The 18,075-nt window shown below is 40.7% G+C and overlaps 1 protein-coding gene across 2 annotated transcripts in view; it reads left to right on the top strand.

Annotated features, from left to right (window-relative positions):
* Window positions 1-18,075, top strand: part of LOC309611727 (uncharacterized protein) — a 323,736-nt gene that overhangs the window by 171,746 nt on the left and 133,915 nt on the right. For both annotated transcript variants that reach the window (XM_082356496.1, XM_082356495.1), the window contains one exon: window positions 11,787-11,890. In XM_082356496.1, the coding sequence (XP_082212622.1) occupies window positions 11,787-11,890 (104 nt within the window). The remainder of the gene's footprint in view (window positions 1-11,786; window positions 11,891-18,075) is intronic.

The following is an 18,075-nucleotide window of genomic DNA, read 5'->3' as shown; positions in this document are numbered from 1 at the left end:
TCTCTAGATTATCAAGGCTTCCTAAGCTATAATACAGGTGTCAGCTGGGGCTGTGGTCTATTCTGAGGCTTGACTGGGGAAAGATGTACTTACATGCTCCCTCTGATTGTTGGCATAAATCATCTCCCCTTTTTCTTGCTGGCTGTTGGCTGGAGGTACTGCTCAGCTACTAAAGGCCGCCTACTATATGATCCTCTCATAATAAGGCAGTTTACTTCTTCAGAGCCAGCAAGGGAGCCTCTCTCTCCTGTCTGCTAAGATAAAGTCGTATAGGTAACAGCATGATCATGGGAGTTAACAGCCTGTGACATATAATGTATCCTAATCAAGGGAGTGACAGCCTGTCACTTGTGATATTCTTTTGGTTAGAAGCAAGTCACAGGTTCCCTCCAAACTCAAGGAGAGAGGACTATACAAGGATGTGACTCATTGGGGGTCATAACCAGCACTATGTGCTGGCACAGTATAAGCTAGTTGTTTGAAATATATGTATCAGGGAGCATCATTTTCCATTTCAGCTTCTTGCTTCCAGTCTACAGGGAGCACTGTCTGCTTCCCAGATGTGCCTTGCATGCCCATGTCGCTGAGCCTTTGCTCTCAGCTGTGCTCCCAGCTTGCAGTGCCCTCCCATGTCCTCTCCATCTGTTACAGTCATTGTCAGACTAAAAGGCTCAGCTCCAATACTGTGGCTTTCCCGAAACCTTCCCCATCCTTCCATCACTGTGGGTGGCATAGGAGCATATAGTTGTACCTTTCCTATAGCAGGCATTTAATTCTGGATTGCATTATAGTTACTGGTGTAAATATCTATCTAGCTCAGAAAAGGAATCACATCTTATGTATTATATATACATTTAAAAAATTTTTTTGCCAGAGCCCATTATTTTTGTTGAATAAAAGCCCAGTGTTTGTTGAATAAATTTCCCTGCCAAAATTGACCCAGCTTTTAGATTTCTCCCTTTTTTAAGGAATGAAAATAATCAACAGTCCATCATTGGTATTGGTTTGGGTTTCTTCTTTTAAAATGGGGACAGAAAACTTGCCTTAAGCTCTTTCCTTTTCTCTCTACCCCAAATGAACTATAGCAAGTACCCCTGCAGGATCCACTCAGGGCCTAGTTAGCCCAGCTTGAAAAGATTGAAAGGTGAAAGCTACTGAACAACCCAGTTTGACAGTATTCTGCTTCTTAGCGAGGTTGTATGCCCCACTTGCCCTGCATTTCCTTCCTGCCATTTTGATGCCTAAAGCAGAACTTCCTGCTGACCAGTCACTCCTGGTCCTGCTGAAAAAGCATCCGTACTATGTGGCCGACTGCCTCCCAGCCATTGAAAGGGGTTTCTGGTGGGGCCTGTCATCCCAGGGGCAGTTTAGTTGCTATTGTTCAGATGTGAACCATTGCATTTTATTCTCCCGAATTACTGACTAGATGTTAGAATTGTTGCCCTCCATTTCTTTAGCTCAGTGTACGGTGATAAACAACCTCTTCACACAACCAGTTTAAGTAACTACTGTCCATTTTTGGGGTGCTGTTAGCACAACATCAATAAAATATAATCCAAGTGGTGTTCTCTGATACAATCTTGGATTTCTGTCTCCTTACCCTGAGGCTGATTACCTCCTGGAACAAGGTTAAGAAAAAAAAAAAAATTAAAAAGCAGAGGAAAGGGAAATTCAGGTAAAGCAGCAAGAAATATTCCTGACATTGGACTCTGTAAAGGCAAAGAGTCTGGCATTGATTTCTTACGTTTAATATGACAGTAAAGTGAGCCAGATATTGCAGAGCTGGAAAAGAGAAAAATTCCACGTTAGCAGAATGGGCCTTTGTGGGTAATGTGGGTGTGATAGAGTTATTGTGCATTGCGGGAAGGGTTGCTGGCCGTCCTTGGAGTTGCTTTGTCTCCCCGCCTCCCTCAGTGCACCTGCAGTCCCTTTCTGAATCTTCCAGGAATACAAGAAACATCATATCTTAACAGTCATTCCTACAAGGCAACATCAGCCAGACTTAGAATTTGCAATTCGTCCAGTAACCAATGCTTTAATGAGGTGGCTCCAGGGAGATGGGTCATGCTGCAAGAGAACTCAGGACAGAGCTGGTCCTAATAGGAGCCTGGCCGCTTGGCCATGCAAGACAGTGGTGTCTAATGATAGTGATGGCTGCTTCGTCATTTAGGAAGCTTTCAGAGCACGTGGGATTGCAACCACGTTTCAAGCTGGGTGTGACAATGGAAAACCAAAGCAACATGTAACCTATGAAGTTATGGCCTGTTCAGTGTCAGGGAGCAGGTGGGGATGGAGATTTCCTCTAGACATCCTGCTTGCACAGAACTTTTTAAAGCTATTGGGGTTGTATTCAGAGAAAACAGTAACGGAGAACTGGGTTGTTTTAGGGGGGAAATATCCCTAACTTTATGTAAGGAATTACCATGAGTTTTAATAGTTAATTATCATTTAAACATTTTCGTAAGATCTGTGTTTCTGTCTGTTTCCATTGGCAGTGGCTGTGAATACCCAGTTAAATGGGGAGGGTCTTAGGATTTGAATAGACTGAGACAAAGTGCTGCTTTCTGATGCTTATATCTGTGGGCTTCACCATCCTCCAGTCAACCCTCCAAACATTTATAGGATACCCAGTACACACAGGTGCTGGGATAGACCTCTTTTCCCAGAAGGACCTCTACTCTCTCCATCTGTCCCTGAATAAAACTTCACCCCATCTCCACCTCTGAAGTGTCAGCTGTAGTAACTCACAGATGACAGCAAGAATGTCCCGATACTCGCAAGTTATGGCTCATAGTGGGGATACTAATAGTTTTGAAGAGTAAATGCAGTAATAGCTATAAAGTCCTTAGTTACTTTTATTACTGTTACTATTTTTTAAAATCATTATGGATAATGGGCCAACTCCCTTCATGGGTCTGACATTAACCTATATCTTTCACACCTTCTCATTTGCTTCCTATACAGTGAGGTTGCTTTTTTTCTAGTACAATAATGAGTCATTGGATATATTTTCTGTTTGATTAAAAATTTTTTTAAATAAAAATAAAATTTTTTCCACTATACTGGGTTATTGAAATGACTTGGCCCAAAAGTTTGAGGCTGAATATGTATTTATGCCCTATTAGTGAGAAGACAGTGTTATTCTAGAAATAAATGAGTCTGGTAGTGTTAGGGCAGTGGTGATTTTGCCCCCCAGGAGACATTTGGCAGTGTCTGGAGACGTCTTTGGTTCTCATTACTTGGGGGAGGGTCCTCCTGGCATGTAGCAGGTAGAGTCATAGATGCTGCTAAACGTTCTGCAATGCACAAGACAGTCTCTGTGTTAGTTTTTTAATACAAAGGCTGCCAATACAAGGGCTGTTTCTTGTCATAACAAATCACCACAAATTTAATGGCAAACTTTATTATCACAACATAGATTTATTATCTTATAGCAGCGGTCCCCAACCTTTTTGGCACCAGGGACCGGTTTTGTGGAAGACAGTTTTTCCACAGACAGGGGCGGGGATGATTCAAGCTCATTACATTTATTGTGTACTTTGTTTCTATTATTATTACATTGTAAGATATAATGAAATAATTATACAACTCACGATAATGCAGAATCAGTGGGAGCCCTGAGTTTGTTTTCACTTGCCACTCACTGATAGGGTTTTGATACGAGTCTGCAAGCAATTGATTTATTAATGTCTCTGTGCAGTCAAACCTCTCTGCTAATGATAATCTGTATCTGCAGCCACTCCCCAGTGCTAGCGTCACTGCCTCAGCTCCACCTCAGATCATCAGGCATTAGATTCTCATAAGGAGCGTACAGCCTAGATCCCTCACATGCACAGCACACAGTAGGGTTCGCTGCTGATCGGACAGGTGGTGGAGCTCAGGCGGTAATGCAGGCGATGGGGAGCGGCTGTAAATACAGATGAAGCTCTGCTTGCTCGCCCTGCCGCTCACCTCATGCTGTGTGGCCTAGTTCCTAACAGGCCATGGACCAGTACCGGTCCATGGCCGGGAGTTGGGGACCCCTGTCTTATAGTTCTATAGGTCAGAGGTCTTCCATATGGTTCCCAGGGTTCAAATCAAGGTGTCAGCAGGATTCCATTCCTTTCTGGATGCTCTAGGGGAGAATTCACTCTTTTGCCTTTTTCAGCTTCTAGATGTTGTCTGCATCTCTTGGCTTGTGGCCCCTTCCTCTGTAATCAAAGCCAACAATGGCAGGTCAAGTCCCTTTCAAGTTTCAAATCTCTCCTGCCTCTTCCATCATCACATCTCTCTGGACCAACTGTTTTGCCTCCCTCTTTAACTTTTAAGGGCTCCCGTGATTACATTGGACCCACACAGATAATCTAAGGTAATATCCTCATTTTAAGGTCCATTGATTAGCAAATGTAATTTTATCTGTAAACCTTAATTTCCTTTTGCCATGTAATGTAACAATTCACAGGTTCCAGGGATTAGGACGTGAACATGTTTAAAAGACCATTATTCTGCTTACCACAGCTCCTAGAACAAAAAATTATCTGATCCCAGACATCAGTAGTGCTGAGGTTTAGAAAGTCTATCCTAGAGAAGGCTTCCGAGTGCTGGAAGACGGTGCTTCATTCAGTGTGGGTAAAGAAAAAGATAAGCTACTTTTAAACCGACTCACCTGAAGTGTTAACATCACAGTACATTTAACAATTTGCACAATTTGCATTAAAAGGCACTGCTGGGTGAGATTGCTCGTCCAGTGCTGGCCAAAATATGATGATAACTTGGTCCACCCGGCGAGGAAGTGAAAATCTTCCTATTAAATAAATGAAGCGGCAGCTTCTGGTAACAAACATATGAAACAGAATATTCATCTTTTCTTCAATGGGAATAACACATGACAAAAGTGAGGCTTTCTTCACACTGTTTGTTTATAGAAAATTCATCTCCACCGAGGCCTTATGTTAAATTTGCTCTCTGATGTTAGCATTTCCAGGATGCACAGGGCCACTGGAGTCTGTTCTTATGATCTTACCATTTATTTACCTTGATACAAAACTCCAATTACTGTCAGAGATGCTTCTTGTTAAATATGGTAAGATCTCCAGCTTCTGAGAGTGTGAATATGTATTTGATTCTCTGGGGCCAGGCTCAGATGCAAGTTATGGAATCAGAGTTCTGGGGACCTGGGTGCAAATTAATTAAATATCTAAAGATAACAGTGGAGGAAATTTGGGCTTTAGAGAAAAGGCTGGAATTTAGGGAGAGAGGATTATATGTCAAGAGATTGTGAGGCTGGTTTTTCTTACACTGAAGCTTTCTCTCCTGGCCTTGCATGGGGTGTGTGTGTGTGTGTGTGTGTGTGTGTGTGTGTGTGTGTGTGTGTGTGTACGTGTACGTACATACACTCATGCAAACATATGCTTGCTCCTTCACTGTGAGCATTACTGTGCTTTTGTGTTGCTTTCTAGTAGCTTTCGACACCTATAGCAACTCTTTTGGATTATCTGAAATCAGGAATCTGAATCTAACACATAGCTTCCAATGGCATTGCGAGAGACAACTCTCCATATAAAATGTTAGAATTCTCCTGATTATTCAGACTGTCATATTTAGTTACCAACTTTTCTGGGGATAATCCAACTCTGTTTTATTCATGGGCTATTCTAAAAATACAATCAAAGGACACCTACTGGCTACAAGCGACTTTGCTCATGTCTAATAGGGCTGCAAAGAATGGTTTGAATTTAGTGCAGATGGGGGAAAATATATGCTGTCATCAAGAACCTATCACGCTTTTAACTTATAAAATATCTTGACTGGAATCTCGCCAGAGTGAGTCTGAGGTGGGCGCTTTAGTAAGGATGAATGTATTGGGTCAGATAAAGTAAGGACCAAAGCAGACCTTAACTAGACTGTAAATTGAACAGAATGGGATACTATTATTTTTGGCTTGCTGAATAGAAAAATGTTACTCTGCTCATCTCTTCTTCCATTTTTTGAGTTGCAATAAGGCTCCACTTTAGGGTTCTGTATATATATATTTTATTTCTGGGGCCCACAGAGGCCTACTTTGGGGAAGCACTGAAGTTCTGTGGTTCTGAATGTGGAAAATAAATGATTGCATCATTGTTGTTGCTGGGATGGGGAATTTTCCAGGGAAACATTTCCATTCCTTCATTGAAATCTACTCTGTGCTTAGGCCTAGGAGAATGATCATTTCCTAGGTATAAAGCACATGCCTGCAGCAGCTCAGTTATACTTTATAACCCCAGAGCATATCAACAATTTGATTTGGAAAGCCAGCTTAGTTCCTCCTTTGCTTTCCATCTTATTGGCTGCATAAGTTGTTTTGCCATTTTTCTCTGGTATGGAGAAGACGAAAGCAATGCAGTTTTAGTCATGAGAGGTAATACGTTTTCAGGCTTCTCTGAAGAAATTACCTTTCGTATGATAGTAATTAACACAGAGGGATTGTGATATGTCAAAACCCTAAAGACATTCCAAGACTCAAATGCAAAGTGGCAGGAAAGACTTCCCAAAAAGGAGGAAACAAGGTGTGGCATTGTGTGGTTGCTTCGGACGTGAGTGCCATTAGAGGTCCCTGGAGGGCTTGCTAAAACACAGATCACTGGACCCCACTCCCAGAGTCTCTGATCTAGTCTTTCTGGGGCAAAGCCCTAGAATTTGCATTTCTAACACATTTCCAGGGGCTACTGCTGCTGGTGGTCCGAGGTCACACTTTGAGAACCAGTGCCTGGGAGTAGGAGTGGACCTAATGACTTTGAACCTGGTGTCCACTATTCCCAAGTCCTAGGTCTTGGTCCTAGGACCTCCTGAATCAGAATTTGCATTTTAACAAGATCCTCAGGTCATTTGTTTGCACATTAAATTCGAGAAGCACTGATTCAATCTTACTGCTCCTCATTTTCCTAATCTGTAAAATGGGAATAATACTTATTTCCCAGGCTGTTGTGAAGTGCAATGTGTATCATGGGCTTAGCTGTAGTGCCTGGTACAAAGTATGCCCTCAGCAAATGTTACCAGTTATAAGTATTAAGCCAATTTGGAATAAAAAAGCAAGTAATTTCTTTCCTTACAGCAACTTGGTTTTTAAAGGTCAAAATTGTATGTTTCTACTTAAAGTTTTTTGATTCTGTGTGTTTCTCCTTTCCTTGGAAATACAAACATTAAGTGACAGTAGTAGATTTGAGGACAAATGGGTTTACTATTTTAACTCATTCCCATCATATATACCTTGACTAAAGTATCTTCAGTTATCTTAAGGGGGTGTGGGGGAAGTTCTAAAAGCAAAATCAGTATTAAATGAAAATATATGTATATCTAGTACTTTGTAAAGGGCTGTGGAAGAAGCACTTAAAATTAGCCAGACTTCAGTAGGGCGTGGACACCGAAGAAAGTTGGAAATTGGCCTTAGACTTTTCCCTCTTCTTTCTCCTACCTTTCTTTATTCGATCCTTTCCAATTCAATTCTGTAATTATTTTCAGAATTGTGTGAAATTATTTTGCCCCAGTATGACTCAGAAAAGGTTGGTGTGCCTTAAAAAGTCTTCTTTGCAATGAAGCATTTCAGTGTTTCCTGACTCTTGAGGACCTGTTCCTCAGGGTGGACCTCTGAATCCCTCTTCCCCGCACCCCTTTTGCTCCTAGGATCTGGCTATAAATAGCAGAAGCACTAGGCAGTTTGGAGTTGTGAGTGTCACCCCTGGCTTTGTAATTTGTGGGCCTGGTGTCTGGCCTCGGACCAGCATTATGTACCTTGGACAGATCTATACTATATCCCCGTTTCCTCATCTTTAAATGGAAATCCTTATATTTTTCCTGCCTGTATCTCCATGTTGTAGTGAGGAGCAAATTAAGATGCCTCAAATATCAACAACACTGTTTTTATCATTGTTACTGGGGCAGATCCCTGAAATGCAAGAGTAGAGCTGGCCTTAGAGAGCATCAGGGTGCCCTAGTGTCAGAAGTCTGCTCCCCAGACTCAGATTGGTGAGGTTTTATTAAAAGTGGTCATAAAGACATTGGCCCATAAAGGCTAAGCATATACACTCATGAGGAAGCCCTGGGCTCTGTTTCTAATTTATTCATTTTAGGGGCTGGCAACCTCCTTTCAACGTCCTGCAGGTGAAACACTGCTGGGAGAAGCCCGAGGCAATGACAGCTGTCGTCAACCTTGTAGTGAGTGGAAGCTGATTGCTTCACTGGATGAACAAGTGACTTTGTCCTCATCTCCCCTGTGGTGGAACTTCTGCTACATGCTAAGCCCTGGCTGCATGCTGAGTGCCCTAGAGGTTTTCCCAGAGGGAGGGGAGATTGTGAAGGGCTAAGGAAGATAACATGACTTGCATTTAGCAAGTCTATGGCCTGGGTCTCAGGGAAGACCATCCCTTTCTGTCCAGTCTCTCTTACAGCCTTGGCTCCTTAAAGGATTTTACCAGGAAGCTCTTATATGCCTGTTTAGATAGACAGGTAAACTAACAAACAAAAAACATTCGATTGCAAATCCCGCTAGTAAGTTTTTCCTCTTAGGGAGAAATTCAGGCTGTTGACTGTAAAGAATGTGGTCCTAGGCTTGACTCCTGGTAAGTTCCCATCTTTGAACTTTCTCCCCTTGGCTTAGTCTACCTTTTTGGATAGGAAGCCAGATTTTCTTCTTCCTTGCATCCTCTAAGTCCTTGAGGCTCCCTTGCTCCATCGCTGATTTAATGTCTCAGTGTAAACTTCAACTTTACCATCTGTGACTTTAACATCTGTTCCAACCCCCTGTGCTACAGATGCTGGAAAACAAAAAAACTGATTGAGAAAACTTCCCCGGAGCTCAGTTTCTGGGTACTGTATTGGGTCTGCCCATGTGCAAGGCTAGCTTTCAGAGCTGAGTGGACCGGAGTGGGAGGCAGGGCATGAGGCATCCACTTTGCTGCTGCACATCAGGCTGGAGACTGCCGTGTTCCATGCTCACCAGCTTGCCGTGACGGCCCTCTCCACTGTGGCAGGGCCTTGGAACTTATTCCTGCAAGCCCTCCATAGGTCTTTGAAGCCCACTAATGCCTGGCAATAAATCACTCTACGCTGAAACCAGCTAGAGTGGTTTCTGTTGGCTGCAGCTGAATCCTAACTGATATAGTGACTGGGCATCTGCCATTCTCCCTGATATGACTCCCCAGCTTTCACGTGTTGTTCTTGGCCAGCCTGACTGTCTGGCCACCAGAGTGGCTGCACCTGTTATCCCAGTCCAACACGGGTCTTTTCCTCCCCTCACTCCCAGGCACGTTCTTTGGTGTGAACTCTGCCGCAGCCACAGCCAGTCAAGGTCTGTTCCGTGGCTTGAGCAATCAAAAAATGCTGCTCAGTTGAAATTGCTTAAACACTGTATGTAGAAGGATGAGATACATATGAGTTTACATAGCTTCATGGCCTATTCTCATTCTGATGTTTCAAATGCGTTGGCTTGCTGGAAGCTGATCAGAAATTCTCCACACCTTCTGTCCTATTGGGTATCCCAAACTTTCCAGACATCTGGAATTTTTCACTCATTCATTTGCCGTATTTAAGAGACTTATGTTTTTAAAGTGAATGAGAAGGGCACTTCTCATTTCAAAAATTTCTCTATGCAGTTTTCTAGGTGTTATCAAATAGTGTCCTTCAGGGAATCCTTTTAGAAGAGTTGGACATATGTGCTGAAGATAAGAAACCTTTGTGAAGAAAATGCAGACATTTTAGGAGTCAGGAATATCAAGGGACATCCAGAGTCACACTGAAGTCCCTGACTTGAACTTGGGAGTTGTGGATTTTTCACATGGGTTCTGTGCCATTGTACCATTGGTCTTCCCTAAGTGCATCTCGAAGCAGCTGAACTTATTCTTCACTCACTGAAATGGTCAGAAGCCAGGAAGTGCTTGAAGTTACTGAGACTTCCTGCTACCTGCAATAGGGAAATGGCATGAGAGGCCAAATGGCTTTTATTTTTGAGGTGAGATGGATGTGTGGATAATCACATATAGTCTTTCCCTCTCCATCACTAAACCTGTATGCATGATAGAAAATATCTCAAAAGAATTCGTGTGTCTTTCCAAGCCTGAGTGGTGGAAGAGAGTGCCTAGTGATGTGTCTTGGGTAGAGAAGGTGTCTTATATGTGACCAGCACACACACACTCACCACTCACTCACTCTTAAGAATTGTTCCTTTCAAAGCACAATTAGTCTCTGCCTTTGAGCACAATCCATTCCTGGAAACTCTATCATAAAGCAGTCATATTTTCCCATAAGAACGATGTCATAATTGGGCATTGCATTCCTGATCAAGGACTTGCCATTAAATAAACCATAGATGTGACAAAAATATGTCATGAAAGCAAAGATGCGACAGCTCTAAGCCTCTGTAATAATTCTAAAGAATAAAATTCTGCTCTGTCATATAAATGGGCTCAAATATACTGTACACATTGATTATATAAGAAATCTCAATGAACTATAAAGTCCATATAATAACATAAAAAGTACAAATCTAGTGCATCATAAATTTGACCTAAAACTAATATTCTAGCTATAATAAACATTAAACGTTTAATTAAGAATCATTTTTCTTGCCTTTTGGAAGTTAGGACATTTTAGTATACGATTTGAATGGCTCAGTTTTCTCAAAAAGAGCTAACCGTATGCCTTCTATTATTTCCTTGAAACTTCCCAGTAGTAAGTAGAGGCCTTTCAGAAAGCATCCCAGTGACTTTGACACAGTAGCCCACAGGAACACTGTTGCCACTAGACAGAATGTTTCAAACCACTAAATGGGAAATAGATATTATAAAGCAGTGGTCCCCAACCTTTTTGGAATCAGGGTCTGGTTTCGTGGAAGACAGTTTTTCCACGCAGGGGGGCTTGCGGTGGGGGGGGGGGTTCAGGTGGTAATGCCAGCGATGGGGAGCGGCAGATGAAGCTTCACTGCCTTGCCCGCTGCTCACCTCCGGCTGTGCTACCCGGTTCCTGACAGGCTGCTGACTGCTGCTACTGGTCTGCAGCCCAGGGGTTGGGAACCCCCGTTATAAAGAATGATATAGGTTTGTTCTGTGGAATGCTGAATGGGTGAATGGTGTGTTGGAGAGGTGAGGGCTGAAAGCTCTATCCACATACATAGTTCTGAGCCTTGAGCTTGCTGTAAACTCTACTGTCTCCACTTAATAACATATTCCATGTTTATCCAATGCTGTAGTGCTTAGTGACTTAGAAAGAATATCTATACCTTCAGTAACTGTATGGCACTCGTTCGCTTCCCTTTAGAATATCAAGTTCAAGAGACTTCAAAGCTCTGCCACTATTTTCTTTTCTTTCTTAAAGCAAAATTTTAAAAATTAGTAAAAATAGCCCTTTAGCTCATTTCTCTTAAATATAGCCTTTGAGTATATGCTATAGGAATACTGTGCTTTTTAGTTCATTGCTTCTAGTGCCTGGCACATGATTGGTGCTCAATAAATATTTGTACAAAAGAAAGAAAGCAAGAGAAAGAAAGAAAGAATAATGAGTTGCTCACGTAAGAGGTTTAGCTACCTCAGGGCTCCTGGGACAAACCTTAGAGTTGCTTACAGAGGAGATGCCTTGAGGAGTTCAGGAAAATTGGGCTCTCAGGAATGGTTCAGAATAGTCCATCCAGCAAAAGAATAACTGGCCAGTTCCAATTCAGCAAGATGAAGACACAGGAAATCAGATCAGTGGAATCTAGAGCAGGGCACTTTAAGAATCAATATGATTCAGGGAATCAGGCAAGGTACTCATCTGCCTCTTTTCTTACGTATTCTCTCCAGGTCATCTCGTCCGCTCCACTTCACCTCATCCATTTCAACTTCTACCTGCAATCCAATGGCTCCTAAACCTGTCTTTGCAGCTCAGTCTCTTATCTCAGCCCCAGGTACTTATATCTGGATATCTACTGGACTCATCTATTTGTCCTAAAGGCACCTCAAGTTTACCTTATTTAACACTAAATGAATTATCCTTTCACATCCCAAACTTTAGTATCTTTCTATTTTTACTTTCTTGGTGAGAGACTAAAACCTTCTTCATTCATTGGGCTTTCTTAAGCAAAAGTGAGGGAAAAGTATGTTTGAACAAATTTGAATTCTTTTCATTGCTACCATCCTGTCTTAGTTTTCAGGTGAAAAGAATTCATCACCCAGAGTCTTGGCGAGCAGGTCCCATTGTGTTGGTCTGTGTGCTGGAAGCAATTTCCTAAGAGCTGTGCTTATTGAAAATCATACACTTTTGGAAAAAGCCATTTACAGTGTGTATCAGTGATGCTTTCAACACATTTTGAGAGTAGACTTTATGGTGTCAGAATGGATTAGCTCTAAGGAGGGTGGCTGCAGGAAGGTTTAGGAAGAGCCTAGAACTGCGCAGTTTCCCAGGATACAGAACCCTCAGTGCTAAAACCAGGACAGTTGCAGGTAAACTGGAACAGTTGGTTACCTCGAAAAGGGAGGTTTTCAATGTGTAATAACAGGAAGCAAGTCAGTGAAAGTTATGAGTAGAAAATCTGTGGTTGGCATCAAATCTTTTTGGCCATACCAACACATAAGAGACAATACTGTCTTTACATTAACTTGTTTAGACTGTGAGAATCAATGGATTTGTAGTGCAGTGGTTTTCATTGATACAGATTTGTGGAAGTATTTACTGTTGAATCCATGAGCTACTTGCTACTATTCAAACATTTAATACAGACAAGTATTATAAATCTGTGAACAGTTGTTTGTCTGTATTTAAATAATGATCCATAAAAACCTGTTACAGAGGGAGCAGCATATATTCAGCCAATGTGTTGTGTAAGCATTGGTTTGACCAAGTGTGAGAATGCAAAGGGATATTTGAAATATTAATATTCCAAAGACATATTGAAGTAAATATTCCATTTACTACAATGGGCATGTTTAATTACTGAAGAATAGTTGGCTTTTATCGTCAATTGGCTTATAGCTATGTTACTGGTAACAAGTCATAAATTTTAATGTATCACCTTTCAAGACTACAAGGGACAATACTTTAAGGTAAAGAGAACATGTAAGAATTTATACAGCATGGCAGTTTTGTTGTACTTGTTATTAATAAATTAGCAAGAAAGGGGTAGCAAAAGGATGAATTGCTGGAATTCATTAAATTGAGGGTAACTCTCTTTGTGCGTGAGCCAGTTATTTCTAAGGGCACTCAGAGGAGGCAGTACCATCCAAAGTGAAGATATCATAAAAATGGGGGAAAAAATCACTAGTGGGACATCATAGCAGTGGGCGTTGTCTAGGTATTTTAATCCTAGTTAAAGAGTAAATGAAAATGAACTTGAGCAATTTCAGAAAGCTTACTTTGTATCTTAGTGGATAAGTGTGGAGACAGATTGCCTGGGTTTCATCCCTTATGGGGCCTTGTGCAAGTTAGCTACCCGTTTCAAGCCTTGATTTTTTTTCCATCTGTAAAACTAGAATGAAAGGAGTTACCTCTTGAGCTTGATAAGTTGAAGACAGTGAACGTAAAACTGTTAACAGACTGCCTGAGTGTTAGTTGATATTATTTCATGCAGTATATATTAATCTTAATATAATGTGTAATATAACAATTATTACATAATATATTTATATTTTGTCTTAGCTTAGCCACCACACTTTGAGTGGCTTTATAGGCTGAGAAGTCCAAGTTCAAGGTGTCCTAGATTCAATTCTTGATGAAGGCTCTCTTCTTGGCTTGCAGACAGCTGCCATCTTGCTGTTTCTTTATGTGGTAGAAAGAAAAGGCTCTGGTGTCTCTTCCTCTTATAAGGACAGTAAGTCCATCATGGCTGCTCTACCCTCATGACCTCCTCTAAACCTTCCAAAGGTCCCACTTCCAAATATCATCACACTGGGGGTTAGGGCTTCAACATTTTCGAGGGGATATAAACATTCAGTCCATAACATATATAATATATTAAATAATAAAAACAAAACAACTAATATTTGTTAGTTATTATTAAATAAATTTTGGGATTATCAGTGTTGAGATCTGCAATTGAATGAAATGCCATCTGGTGTTACATTAGAATAATTGGTGATTTTTTGGTCATTGTTTTGCCCTTACTGTGAGCATGCCTTGAATATGATGATTTGAAGGATCACACATTACCAAAAATGGGTTAAATGTATATGTGATGATTAAAAAGACAAATTGTGCAAACATCATCAGTTGGGAAAAAAATTTTGCAGTAAATGCATTCTTTGAGTTCCAGATACAAGCCTCATCGTGAAGGATTACTGTTCATAAGCTTGGAAGAGTCTGTCTTTCTGAGAGCTATCAGATGGAAAACTCTGGGTTGGCTTTGCACTGTTTGAAAATGCAAGATCTTTGCAATTCTCATACTCTTGGTGAAATGTAAACAGTTCTTCAAAGGGTTTAATGACAGGGATAAATTAAAGACAATTTCAAATCAACAACGGATAATCATTAACATTGGAGGCCTAAACATGACCCGGGGTCACTAATTTACTAATAATCTCTTTATAGGCACATATAAGCATTAGTAGGAGATAAAGAGTGGATTGAAATAAATGATAAGTTAGATGAATTTCCAATAAATACAGGAAATTCTGATGCTGGAAGACCTCAGGTATGTGTCCAACCATAGGGATGAAGAAAAAACAGATTTGATAAATTAGGCTGATTCAAGCAAGTGGGATTATCTGTTTCAAGAATTGGAGAAAGGAAGGGGGCATGTAGATGTTTGTTGAATGAATGATGGTGAAGGGATGCCTACCGGGATTAGTTCAGGGGACACCTAGATTTATGCTGATGCTGTTTCTTATCAGCCGCTTTTGGATGAGGAAAGGATCCTGAGTTGGGAGAGATCCCAAATCCTGAAAGGAGAGATGGGACCAAGTGGGGCAGATGGAACACGTGGATCTCTCTACAGGGTCTTCACAATCATCGGTAATTACAAATTCCATTTCCTGATTGGTAGTTCCTGGAGGAGGGGGCATTGTTCCCTGCTGATAAAGTTTAATGTCAAGTGTAGACTGATTTGCTTTACCTCCAGGCCCTTTTTTCTCAATTTAGAGATGGTGGCTGTTTTTCTGTCAGATACAAGCTTCACTTAATGACTGTGTAGTTTATTACCCAGTAGGTCATATCCTGTATATTTTAAGAACAAACACCTCAGAGACTGTGACTTGGTGGAAGGAGATGACATGTGTCACTGCTGTTATTTTCACTACAGCTTGGTGGAAAAACTAATTACCTTTTCATCTGGGCAAATTCAGAGGTCAGTTTACCACTAGTATATCACTACATGACAGGGAACATGGGTAATTAGGTGGGATGTGTAACCTGGATATTCCGTGGATCTCATTACATCTTATTTAGAAAGGCTATAATTTGATTGGTGGAAAATTAAGGCATCTTCTCATGGGTCATTTTATCTTTCTGCAATAATAATTCTTGGCTTGATTAAAAATTGATCCAGTGTCTTCAAGTGAATTTATTATTGCTGCAATCTATCACCCCCAGACAGATAATCTGGTTCCCATCTTTATCTGATTTGAAAAATCTGTCACTTATTATGTGTTGTTTTTTTCAATCATTTAAATTGATAGCATTCTAGGAAGGTATTTGCAACCTCAGGTTTCTTGGAGAAAAGCTTGCAGAAAGTGTGCGTTCATCCTTTTATGGTAAAGGATTGGATAATGTGTCAATTTTAATAAATTGATTTTGAATTGGTCTATGGCAACATTTTCTCTATTAAAAATAATCAAATCCCATTTTGAGGCCTGAGAACAATTGAAGGGTAGTATGAGGGTGGACTGTTTTTCCTCTTTTTCTCTCTCTCTCTCCCTCCCTCCAGCTTCTTTCGTTGAACCAGAGGACTTTAGTTCCTTTAAAGATTCCCTAGACTGCAAAATGTAACCCCAGATCCTTGAGAGTCAACCAAGTATGTTTAATGACCCTCACAAAGTTACAGAACATCAGTCCATATGCAGGGAAAACATTTTGAGTTAATTTAGGCATTCAAGGAAACATATTAAATTTAATAATTCACGTTTTATAGGTTCTCTCAGCTCACAGTATGAGTCCAATAGAAGATATAAAACTTACAATCATCAAATGTATTTTTGACCTCTACTTTAATAATAGTTATCTTTCTATTATTTTTTAGTATATGTGCTGCCAAAGTGAGTGCTAGTTATCTTTTGTTAAGTGCTTACTACATGTAGGTAAGAACTTAAGAGGTTTATGTGGGTTTATGTAGGCATCCTGGCAGCTCTGGTGGGTGTGGTTTAGTCCCAATTGGTAAGCAGGGCAACCAGGATTCAAATTCTGATGTTGTGACTCAAGAGTCTGCTCATTACCAGTATAAGTGTACCCGCCCCCCTTTTTGAAAGTTTGCTTTACACCACTTTGCATTTATAAAAGACCTACATTAGTACTACAATGAGACTTCTTTTTTTTTTTTTAACATCTTTATTGGAGTATAATTGCTTTACAATGGTGTGTTAGTTTCTGCTTTATAACAAAGTAAATCAGTTATACATATACATATGTTCCCATATCTCTTCCCTCTTGCATCTCCCTCCATCCCACCCTCCCTATCCCACCCCTCTAGGTGGTCACAAAACACAGAGCTGATCTCCCTGTGCTATGCGGCTGCTTCCACTAGCTATCTATTTTACATTTGGTAGTATATATAAGTCCATGCCACTCTCTCACTTCGTCCGAGCTTACCCTTCCCCCTCCCCGTGTCCTCAAGTCCATTCTCTAGGTCTGCGTCTTTATTCCTGTCCTGCCCCTAAGTTCTTCAGAACCATTTTTTTTTCTTATTTTAGATTCCATATATATGTGTTAGCATATGGTATTTGTTTTTCTCTTTCTGACTTACTTCACTCTGTATGACAGTCTCTAGGTCCATCCACCTCACTACAAATAACTCAATTTTGTTCCTTTTTATGGCTGAGTAATATTCCATTGTTTATATGTGCCACATCTTCTTTATCCATTCGTCTGGCGATGGACCCTTAGGTTGCTTCCATGTCCTGGCTATTGTAAATAGAGCTGCAGTGAACATTGTGGTACATGACTCTTTTTGAATTATGGTTTTCTCAGAGTATATGCCCAGTAGTGGGATTACTGGGTCATATGGTAGTTCTATTTTTAGTTTTTTGAGGAACCTCCATACTGTTCTCCATAGTGGCTGTATCAATTTACATTCCCACCAACAGTGCAAGAGGGTTCCTTTTTCTCCACACCCTCTCCAGCATTTACTGTTTGTAGATTTTTTGATGATGGCCATTCTGACTGGTGTGAGGTGATACCTCATTGTAGTTTTGATTTGCATTTCTCAAAAGATTGGTGATGTTGAGCATTCTTTCATGTGTTTGTTGGCAATCTGTATATCTTCTTTGGAGAAATGTCTATTTAGGTCTTCTGCCCATTTTTGGATTGGGTTGTTTGTTTCTTTCATATTGAGCTTCATGAGCTGCTTGTAGATTTTGGAGATTAATCCGTTGTCAGTTGCTTTGTTTGCAAATATTTTCTCCCATTCTGAGGGTTGTCTTTTCGTCTCATGTATGGTTTCCTTTGCTTTGCAAAAGCTTTTAAGTTGCCTTAGGTCCCATTTGTTTATGTTTGTTTTAATATCGATTTCTCTAGGACATGGGTCAAAAAGGAGTTTGCTGTGATTGATGTCATAGAGTGTTCTGCCTATGTTTTCCTCTAAGAGTTTTATAGTGTCTGGCCTTAAATTTAGGTCTTTAATCCATTTTGAGTTTATTTTTGTGTATGGTGTTAGGGAGTGTTCTAATTTCATTCTTTTACATGTAGCTGTCCAGTTTTCCTAGCACCACTTATTGAAGAGGCTGTCTTTTCTGCATTGTATATTATTGCCTCCTTTATCAATGATAAGGTGACTCTAAGTGAGTGGGTTTATCTCTGGGCTTTCTATCCTGTTCCATTGATCTATATTTTGGGTTTTGTGCCATTACCATACTGTCGTGATTACTGTAGCTTTGTAGTATAGTCTGAAGTCAGGGAGTCTGATTCCTCCAGCTCCATTTTTCTTTCTCAAGATTGCTTTGGCTGTTCAGG

This window comes from Balaenoptera borealis (genome assembly GCF_965194805.1).
Source record: "Balaenoptera borealis genome assembly, chromosome: 15".
Lineage (NCBI taxonomy): Eukaryota > Metazoa > Chordata > Mammalia > Artiodactyla > Balaenopteridae > Balaenoptera > Balaenoptera borealis.
This window is presented reverse-complemented; position numbering and strand designations above follow the sequence as displayed.